At 54.0% G+C, this 10,532-nt stretch overlaps 1 protein-coding gene across 1 annotated transcript; it reads left to right on the top strand.

The window, feature by feature from the left end:
* The first annotated feature begins 241 nt into the window (after positions 1 to 241).
* On the top strand, positions 242 to 10,401 carry LOC136504560 (uncharacterized). The gene is made up of 7 exons (XM_066499499.1): positions 242 to 1,568; positions 2,099 to 2,516; positions 2,670 to 2,814; positions 3,058 to 3,173; positions 3,246 to 3,324; positions 3,505 to 3,738; positions 9,336 to 10,401. The coding sequence occupies exons 1-7, from the start codon at positions 704 to 706 to the stop codon at positions 9,690 to 9,692; spliced, it is 2,214 nt and encodes a 737-aa protein (XP_066355596.1). The 5' UTR covers positions 242 to 703; the 3' UTR covers positions 9,693 to 10,401.
* Positions 10,402 to 10,532: the final 131 nt, after the last annotated feature.

The raw sequence follows: 10,532 nt of genomic DNA, 5'->3' as shown, positions 1-10,532 counted from the left end.
CTTACCCTAATAATAAATCTATTGATGGCGCATAATAAGCCTCAAATTATTTCTAACGTAATAAATGTTTGACATCTTTACCTAGTATAAACCTTAAAATCAAGCTCTCCTAATACAGCTTTGAAGAGGGACCTTTATTTTTTTGTAAAAATAAAAGCTAGACATTTATTTTTGGTCACCAATTGGCATTGCTGCGGTCAATTAGGTAGCATAACAAATTTTTTCTCAATTTAAAAATATTTAGAAATTTTCTAAAATGTTTTTTAAAAGTACTCTATCTTTCAAAAATAAAGCAAAGCATGTTCTCCCAGTTATCCTGAACAAGTGAACACAAACAAATACCAAAAAAGCAGATCCATCTGAATATCGTAATTCATTTCAATTTTCCTCAAGAAATTAATTTAATTCTGCAGTTTCCTCAATTTCTCATGGTCTCGCGGCTCGCCGCTTCTCCACCTCCCGTCTCGTCTGCAACTGCTACAGCTCCACCTCGGCCCTCTCGTCACCGCCGGCCACGGCCGGCCTCCACAGCCGCCTGCCCACCGCTCGCTACTCTCGTCTCCTTCACTGGAAGAAGAACCCGGCTGTCGCCCACTCAGAACTCCTCTGAGTGATCGCCTTGCTGGTTGCTGCTATGCCTTCCCCGCCGCTCGCCGGAGTCCACCGCCACCGGACAGCAACCACCACCTAGTGCCTGTCCCTGATGCCCATGGCGCCCGACCGCCCCTTAGAAGCCTTCCTCGCAGCCACCCGTGGCGCCATCGCTCACCTTCACCTTCCCGTCATCCACATCCCCGGATCCCATTCCGGTCCCAATCCCATCCCCAAGGAACCCGAGGCCGACTGCCTGCTCCACCTCCACGTCGTCGTCACCAACTTCCTCCACAAGCCCCTCAAGTCATTCGCCAGGTGCTTCAAGCCCAAGCGACGGGGAGGCAAACAATCCCCGCCGCTCCACTGGGATCACAGCAATGGCGCCACCCCGAAGCAGCAACTGGAGCTCCTGCTCTGCATTGCGTTCGACGCCTTCGCCCACAACCTGCACTTGCTGGAGGATGCCTGCAGGCAGAAAGGTGAAGAATTTGGTTTGGCTACCCGACAGCTCGAGCAATTTGTGGTTCTCAGGAAGATAATCGATGGGAAGAGGGCCGATTTCGATGGGTTCCTTTCCAACCTGGGCTTTGCAAAGGTTGGGGCACTGCCGCCACGAGCAAGGATCATGGGTGGTGCGTCCCCTGTCCCTGCACCAGCACCAGTAAGCGACCAGGAGGATGGTGGTGGAATTGGGGATAGCGACCAGGAGGATGGTGGTGGAATTGGGGACAGCGAGGCAGTGGACAATGCTAGTGGTACACAGCAGCCAGCACAGATATTGCCTGCCCGGCTGCTTAACATTCCTTTGTCGAATGTGGAGCGTCTGCGGTCTACGCTGTCGGCAGTTTCACTGACAGAACTCATTGAATTAGTCCCGCAGCTGGTGAGCAGATCATCAACATCGGCAGATGCACATCCTGACAAGAAGAAGCTTTTCTCAGTGCAAGACTTCTTCAGATATGCAGAAATTGAAGGTAACATCATTTTTCATTTTCGAACAGAGAGGTGTCCTCATTTCAGTATGTAGGCTCATGGTCTGCAATTGCCAATCATGCATCGATTTTACCATATGGCACCAGTTGGGGGAATCACCAAATTAGATCAGTGACCGTCAGTCCTCTGTAGAAGGCTGAAATGCCAGTTTTTATGTCGAAGTTCTTATTGTGCACAATTTAATCACTAGACTTATTCAAATATGCAAATTCTAAAATCTGTACTGATGTTATCCATTATTGTACCACTGTATCTAGAAAATTTAGGTGACTACTATCAAAGATATTCCTATCAGACATTTTAATTGATCCATCTGTTATTTTTCCTGTTAGTACACTTTTGGTCAAGATACGGTCTATATCCATCATAGGATTTTCAAACTATGGCTCTAATCGGTGCCTCAGCAATTCAGCATTCTGCATAACATAGTGATACTTATGAAAAGGTTGCTCTTTTTATGTATTAGCTGGATCATAAGGTGATATTTGTAGCTGATGTTCTGCTGCTGCAGGAAAGCGATTCTTTGAAGGGTTAGACAGAGATGGTGATGGCCAAGTCACTCTAGAAGATCTCGAAATTGCAATGAGGAAGAGGCGGTTACCAAGGAGGTATGCTAGAGAATTGTTCCGCCATACAAGCAGCAACTTCTTTTCGAAATCAATTGGGTGGAAGCAATTTTTATCCTTGATGGAACAGAAGGAGGCAACCATTCTCCGAGCATATACCACGTTGTGTTTGAGCAAGTCTGGAACACTTCACAAGCATCAAATTTTGACTTCCTTGAAAGGTGCTGGACTTCCGGCCAATGAAGATAATGCCATTGCCATGCTACGGTATCTAAATTCTGATTCAAAAGCATCAATCTCATATGGCCATTTCCGGAACTTCATGCTTCTACTTCCTTCAGAACGCCTTGAGGATGATCCTCGGTATGTCTGATGTATCCTGTTAGAAGAAACTTGTGCTTGAATTGGCTTTAGTGAATTGTGACTCTGCAACTATCACCAATTCTGACTATCTTTCAACATTATATGGTGCTCTCTTTTCCATCTTACCTTTTCTTCACTTACAAATGCATTCAGGAACATCTGGTTTGAAGCTGCTACTGTTGTTGCTGTTCCCCCACCTATAGAAATATCCACAGGAAGTGTTTTGAAGTCTGCTTTAGCTGGAGGTCTTGCAAGTGCGCTCTCTACCTCTCTGCTGCATCCTATTGATTCAATGAAGGTACAGTACCATGCTTGTTTATACCATTTTAGTTCAAACAAGTGATTCAATAAAGCACATTTTAATTAGGAGCTCTCTGTGTATAGATATTCCTTTATTATGACTATGATTGCCCATCACAAATCAATAAGCATGTGGTTTGCCAAGGCATTATCTGTAACCTCATGGATTAGTTTAAGATAACAGTTCAGTCTACCGACCAAAATACCCAAATTCAATTCTTTATCTTTTTTGCTGTATCAGACACGTGTCCAAGCATCTACACTCTCATTCCCAGAGCTCATTTCAAAGCTTCCACAAATTGGGCTTCAGGGATTGTATCGAGGTTCTATCCCAGCAATTCTCGGCCAGTTTTCAAGGTCTGTGCTATTTAATTGGTTTATATGTAAAATTCTTTGTAGGCTACAAAACTCAAATCCTGTCTTTTGCAGCCATGGTTTGAGGACAGGAATCTTTGAAGCAAGCAAGCTTGTATTAATTAATGTCGCTCCGACACTTCCAGAGATTCAGGTATGATTTACTACTCCAGTACTTGTGCAAACTCTATATTCTCTATAATAAAGGGACCTGGAGCACCTTATAAATCTCATGATAGAACAGAACTTAGTATTTGTAACAGAAACTTTCTGGTCTCCACAATAATTGTTGTGCTTTGTGGAATTGCTTGATGATTGGCTTTTTGTTCCATAGGTGCAATCAATGGCTTCCTTCTGCAGCACAGTCCTAGGGACTGCAGTCCGTATACCTTGTGAGGTTCTTAAGCAGCGTTTGCAAGCTGGAATCTTCAACAATGTAGGGGAGGCAATTGTTGGCACCATGCGACAAGATGGCCCAAAGGGATTTTTTCGTGGCACTGGGGCCACACTCTGTCGCGAGGTTCCGTTCTATGTTGCTGGAATGTGCCTCTATGCAGAGGCTAAGAAGGTATCCTCAGTTTTTTATTGATTCTATGTTTTCACCAGACCTTCAAGTGGCATTCTCAAATCCCTATGTTGTTAACAAGTCAGATACTACCTTTGGCTGATTTTGAGCTTATTATCAGTTCTACAGTTTGGAAAACCCCCCAAAAAAATTTACCATTCCTCTGACTCTAGAAAGGCAGCCTAATGGAAGTTTGTTACTTGCATATGTAAATACCTGCGGCTTGATTTATTTCTTTGTTACACATGAAAGTTGGTACCAAATGGAGCTGCGTTAGGGGTAGAAATTTTCACTCATTTAGTCAGTTACCACTTACTTGTCATGTGCGGGCGGGTGTACGCCCGGCGCAGGCGCGCCCGCGACATTCGCAGGGCGGCCGAGCGCGCGGCCCAGGCGCGAAACGCGCCCAGCGAGGCCGGTCATGCGTGACGTGGCTAGGAGGCCTCAGTTGGAAAGTTATCAGGATTAGTTTCCTTATTATTATTAGCATCTATTTGTTACCTTAAGAGTAGGAGTTGGTTTTCCTTTTGTTGGCAGCCGCAAGGCTATATATATATTATTGTAACCGGACTTGAGGGATTTAAGCAAGATTATTATCCTATCTCCCATCTAATCTCAAGCCTGCGGTAGAGGGGCATAACCTCACCGGAGAAGACGGCCGAAGGCTACGAGCTTCGTAGCCGAGGCCCTGCGCGTCGAGGGTTCGACGCCCTTGACAGCCTGGTATCAGTGGTCAGCCGCTCATCCTCTTCGCGTTCACAGCCCGCCGCGCCAGCACCCTCCCGCCACCAGCCGCCGCCCACCAACAGCCCACCCTCCGCGCCCAGTCAGTCGCCGACCATGGCCGAGCCTTCCCTGACCGATCTCTTCAACGAGATGAAGAAGGTGTCCGCCAAGATCTCCACCCTGGAGGCCGATGTCGCCTCACTCAAGGAGAAGGCGCCCACGGCTGAGAGCTCCGACAACCGTCGCGCCAACAATCAGCGCGATCTCGAGTTCCATCCGAAGCACAAGAAGTGGGATTTTCCCCACTATGATGGCACGTCCGACCCCATGCCGTTCCTCCACAAGTGCGAGGCGTACTTCCGGCAACATCTCACCATGCCGGAGGAGCGAGTGCGCATGGCGGCCTACCACTTGGACGACGCCGCACAGCTGTGGTTCATCCAGCTGCAGGAGGACGAAGGCACGCCATCCTGGGGGAATTTCAAGGATCTCCTGGACCTGCGCTTCGGTCCCCCCCTGCGCTCGGCCCCCATGTTTGAGTTGGCGCAGTGCCGCCGCTCCGGCGCCGTGGAGGAGTATGCCAACCGGTTCCAGGCCCTGATCCCTCGCGCTGGCCGGCTCGACGAGGCGCAGCGAGTCCAACTCTTCACCGGCGGCCTCGGACCTCCGCTCAGCAACGCCGTCCGGATCCATCATCCGGACACCCTCGTCGCCGCTATCAGCCTCGCCCGCCAGGTCGAATTAATGGAGCTGGACCGACCGGCGCTTCCTCCCCCGAGAGCAGGCGCGCGCGGGCCACCACCGCCTCCACCGGCCGCGGCCAGAGCCGGCCTGCCGGGCCCGCCGTCCCTCCTGGCTCTCCCTGCACCGCCGGCGGCTGCGCAGCCGGGCCGACCCGAGGGCTCCCAGCGCCGTCTTACGCAGGAGGAGATGGCCGACCGCCGTCGCCTCGGTTTGTGCTTCAACTGCAATGAGAGGTACACCCGTGGCCATAACCGCTTCTGCAGGCGCATCTTCTTCGTCGAAGGGGTCGAACTGGAAGCAGAGGGCGAGGACGCCGCCGTCGTGGACAACGCCGCGGCGCCCTGTTTCTCCCTGCAGGCGCTGGCCGGGGTGCCGATGGCGGGCACCATGCAGATCACGGTGGGCCTGGGGTCCCTTAGGCTCGTGGCTCTCCTCGACTCGGGCAGCACGCACAACTACATCGCGGAAGACGCAGCAAGGCGCTCCGGCCTGCCCCTCCACCAGCGCCCCCGCCTTACGGCGCTGGTCGCCAACGGGGAGCGCGTCGCGTGCGCGGGCGTCCTCCGCGCCGCGCCCCTGCGCGTCGACGGCGAGTCGTTCCCTGCCGACCTCTACGTCATGCCGTTGGCAGGGTACGACATCGTCCTCGGCACACACTGGCTCGGCGCGCTCGGGGCCGTCGTCTGGGACCTCAGCCGCCAGCGCCTGTCGTTTCAGCGCCGCGGCCGCACTTTCTCCTGGACCAGCGTCGCCCCACCGTCGTCTCTGGCACTGCGCGCGACACTCGACACCGACTCCCTCCTCGAGACGCTGCTGCTCGCGTACGGGGGGGGGGGGGGTCTTCGCCGACCCGACCGGTCTGCCCCCTGTGCGCGCGCACGACCATCGCATCATGCTCAAGCCGGACGCGCAACCGGTGGCCGTCCGACCCTACCGGTACTCGGCGGCCCACAAGGATGAACTGGAATGCCAGTGCGTCGCCATGATGGAGCAGGGCATCGTCCGCCGGAGCGACTCCCCGTTCTCGTCGCCCGTCCTCCTCGTCAAGAAACCGGACGGGTCGTGGCGTTTCTGCGTCGACTACAGGGCGCTGAACGCGCGGACAGTCAAGGATGCTTTTCCCATCCCGGTGGTCGACGAGCTCCACGGGGCTCAGTTCTTCTCCAAGCTGGACCTGCGCTCGGGCTATCACCAAGTCCGCATGCGCCCAGAGGACATCCACAAGACGGCGTTCCGCACCCATGACGGCTTGTACGAGTTCCTGGTCATGGCGTTCGGTCTGTGCAACGCCCCGGCGACCTTTCAAGCCCTGATGAATGATGTGCTCCAGCCGTTCCTCCGCCGCTTCGTTCTGGTATTTTTTGACGATATTTTGATCTACAGCACGACGTGGGCGGACCATCTGCGACACCTCCGGACCGTCCTCGATACACTCCGCCGCCACCAGTTGTTCGTCAAGCGGTCCAAGTGCTCCTTCGGGGCGCTCAGCGTGGCATACCTCGGCCACATCATCTCGGCGGCTGGGGTGGCCATGGACCCGGCGAAGGTCCAGGCGATCGTTGACTGGCCCACGCCTCGCTCCCCCCGGGCGGTGCGCGGCTTCCTCGGCCTCGCCGGATACTACCGCAAGTTCGTCCACAATTATGGGACAATTGCGGCACCGCTGACGGGCCTGCTCAAGAAGGATGGCTTCTCGTGGGACGACTCCACCGCAGCGGCGTTCGCGGCTCTCAAGGCCGCTGTGACGACGGCGCCCGTGCTCGCCATGCCCGACTTCGACAAGCCCTTCATCGTCGAGTGTGACGCCTCTACGTCCGGGTTCGGCGACGTGCTGGTCCAGGAGGGCCACCCCGTCGCGTTCTTCAGCCGGCCGGTGGCGCCCCGCCACTCCTCGCTCGCCGCATACGAGCGCGAACTGATCGGGCTGGTCCAGGCGGTCCGGCACTGGCGGCCGTACCTTTGGGGGCGGCGCTTCATAGTCCAGACAGATCACTACAGCCTCAAGTACCTCCTCGACCAGCGCCTCGCTACGATCCCCAACATCATTGGGTCGGCAAGCTCCTCGGGTTCGATTTCTCGGTGGAATACCGGTCAGGCGCCACCAACGTCGTCGCCGACGCTCTCTCGCGGCGCGATCAGGAGGACGGGTCGCTGCTGGCCATCTCCGCTCCTCGCTTTGACTTCGTCGACCGCCTCCGTCACGCCCAGGCCACGGATCCGGCCTTGGTCGCCATGCACGACGAGCTACGGTCGGGCGCCCGTTCTGCGCCGTGGGCGCTGGTGGATGGCATGGTCGCCCATGCAGGGCGCCTGTACATCCCGCCGGCGTCGCCGCTGCTGCAGGAGATTGTGGCCGCCGTCCACAATGACGGTCACGAGGGGATCCACCGCACCCTCCATCGCCTCCGCCGCGACTTTCATTTTCCCAACATGCGTGCTTTGGTGCAGGAATTCGTCAAGGCCTGCGTCACCTGCCAGCAGTACAAGGCTGACCACCTGCAGCCGGTCGGCCTGCTGCAGCCGCTGCCGGTGCCATCGGCGGTCTGGGCCGACCTTGGCATCGACTTCATCGAGGCGCTTCCCAAGGTCCAGGGCAAGACGGTCATCCTCTCCGTGGTGGATCGCTTCAGCAAGTACTGCCATTTTATTCCTTTGGCACATCCCTACACTGCCGAGTCCGTCGCCAACGCCTTCTTCGCCGACATCGTCCGCCTCCACGGGGTGCCGCAGTCCATCACGTCGGACCGCGACCCAGTCTTCACATCGGCGTTCTGGCAGGAGCTCATGCGCCTCACCGGGACAAAGCTATACATGTCCTCCGCCTTCCACCCACAGACGGACGGCCAGACGGAGGCCGCCAATCGGGTCATCGTCATGTACCTGCGATGTTTCACCGGCGATCGCCCCCGCCAGTGGATCCGGTGGCTGCCGTGGGCGGAGTACACCTACAACACCGCCTATCAGTCGTCCCTGCGTGAGACCCCATTCCGCGTGGTTTACGGCAGAGACCCGCCGACCATTCGGTCCTACGAGCAGGGCGCAGCTCGGGTCGCGGCCGTCGCTCAAGAGATGGAGGAGAGGGCCGCCTTCCTGGACGACATTCGTGTCCGTCTAGAGCAGGCCCAGGCGGTCCAGAAGCGCGTCTACGATCAGCATCATCGTCGCGTCGTCTTCACCGTTGGGGACTGGGCGCTGCTGCGTCTCCGGCAGCGTCCTGCTGCGTCCATGCCCCGTGCGGTGCGTGGCAAGCTGAAGCCGCGCTTCGTTGGCCCGTATAAGGTCACCGAGGTCATCAATGAGGCGGCCGTGCGCCTGGAGCTACCACCGGATGCCCGTCTCCACGATGTGTTCCACGTGGGCGTCCTCAAGAAGTTTGTGGGGTTACCGCCAGCTGCTCCACCGGCGTTGCCGCCCCTCTCCAACGGTGCCGTCGTGCCTGCGCCATCGCGGGTGACCCAGGGCCGCCTGGCTCGTGGAGTTCGCCAAGTCCTCGTCGAATGGGAGGGTCACGACCCCGCTGCAGCCTCCTGGGAAGACCTCGACGATTTCCGCACTCGGTTTCCTTCGTTTCAGCTCGAGGACGAGCTGGACTTCGAGGCGGGGAGAGATGTCATGTGCGGGCGGGTGTACGCCCGGCGCAGGCGCGCCCGCGACATTCGCAGGGCGGCCGAGCGCGCGGCCCAGGCGCGAAACGCGCCCAGCGAGGCCGGTCATGCGTGACGTGGCTAGGAGGCCTCAGTTGGAAAGTTATCAGGATTAGTTTCCTTATTATTATTAGCATCTATTTGTTACCTTAAGAGTAGGAGTTGGTTTTCCTTTTGTTGGCAGCCGCAAGGCTATATATATATTATTGTAACCGGACTTGAGGGATTTAAGCAAGATTATTATCCTATCTCCCATCTAATCTCAAGCCTGCGGTAGAGGGGCATAACCTCACCGGAGAAGACGGCCGAAGGCTACGAGCTTCGTAGCCGAGGCCCTGCGCGTCGAGGGTTCGACGCCCTTGACATTACTAGTGCCACTAGTGGTTTTGATTGTCATAATTTGTAAATAATAGCTGTATCTGTCATGTCAGTACCACTATGCCTTGCTTATTGACATATTTAATGATGTCCGCCTTGGTTTTGCAGGCAGCACAGCATGTTTTGAAGAGAGACTTGGAAGCATGGGAAACAGTGGCAGTGGGAGCATTGTCTGGAGGACTTGCGGCAATAGTGACCACTCCATTTGACGTGATGAAGACGCGGATGATGACTGCCCCTCCAGGCACACCAGTGTCTATGCAGATGATAGTCTTCTCCATCCTTAGAAATGAGGGTCCACTTGGGCTTTTTAAGGGTGCGATCCCCCGCTTCTTCTGGATTGCCCCTCTTGGTGCAATGAACTTTGCAGGCTACGAGCTTGCCAAGAAGGCGATGATCGAAGATGAGAGCAAGTCCAGAGAATCAATAGAGGAGAAGAAAACCATGGTGGGTTCCAGAGGATAACCTACCTTTCACCTGGTTAACATGTATGGTGCAAAGAAACTGAAACCAGACAACAGGAAATTTAGTGCAGAGAAGCAACAGAACACCTGCCATCTTCCTTGTGAATCCAATTTTTAGGTTGTCATACATGTATGGTGCAAGGAAACTGAAACCACACAACAGGAAATGTTCCGTCCATATTGCAGAGAAGCAACAGAACATCTGCCACCTTCCTTGTGAATCCAATTTTTAGGTTGTCATACATGTATGGTGCAAAGAAACTGAAACCACACAACAGGAAATTTTCTGTCCATATTGCAGAGAAGCAACAGAACATCTGCCACCTTCCTTGTGAATCCAATTTTTAGGTTGTCATATTTCCCCCTCCGAGGGAAATTTGCCGAATTTCCATCCCCGTAGGCCTTGAGATGGCTGTATAGTACAGTAGACGAGAAAAGGACTAGAGGATAGAGGCACTGCTGGAGCTGCTGTTCTTTTGCTGGACAGGACAGCTCGCTTCTTGTTTGTTGTTTAAGGATGATCCATAGCCTTCCTTGTTAAACCTGATGTAAATTTGCTGCTGTACTTGCCCTGGTTACCAATTGGCTTTGACCTGATTGTTTTTGGTGGTTGAAACAGACTAATAAAGTGATAAGGAGAACAATTTTTTTTTTAAAAATGTAATGTTGAAGACAGTCCTTGCACTGTTATCTGTTGGAGAAAATGAATAACAAGGGGAATAAATAAGGAGGAATCGGAGTGAATTTCTAATTGTAGCCATCCATGACCATAATATTCTATCTTCTGAACTTTGCTAATAAAAAAATATACTAGCACTAGTGTACTGTAGTGAAACCTCTT

Source organism: Miscanthus floridulus, chromosome 14 (assembly GCF_019320115.1).
Source record: "Miscanthus floridulus cultivar M001 chromosome 14, ASM1932011v1, whole genome shotgun sequence".
Lineage (NCBI taxonomy): Eukaryota > Viridiplantae > Streptophyta > Magnoliopsida > Poales > Poaceae > Miscanthus > Miscanthus floridulus.
The sequence above is the reverse complement of the archived record's forward strand: the minus strand, read 5'-3'. Positions and strand labels throughout refer to the sequence as shown.

Bases quoted from the DNA above. Each gene is read 5' to 3' on its own strand.
- LOC136504560 (XM_066499499.1), top strand. From the start codon at position 704: ATGCCCATGGCGCCCGACCGCCCCTTAGAAGCCTTCCTCGCAGCCACC. The intron at 2,517-2,669 runs GTATGTCTGATG...AAATGCATTCAG, and splicing joins CGCCTTGAGGATGATCCTCG to GAACATCTGGTTTGAAGCTG. The intron at 3,325-3,504 runs GTATGATTTACT...TTTGTTCCATAG, and splicing joins CGACACTTCCAGAGATTCAG to GTGCAATCAATGGCTTCCTT.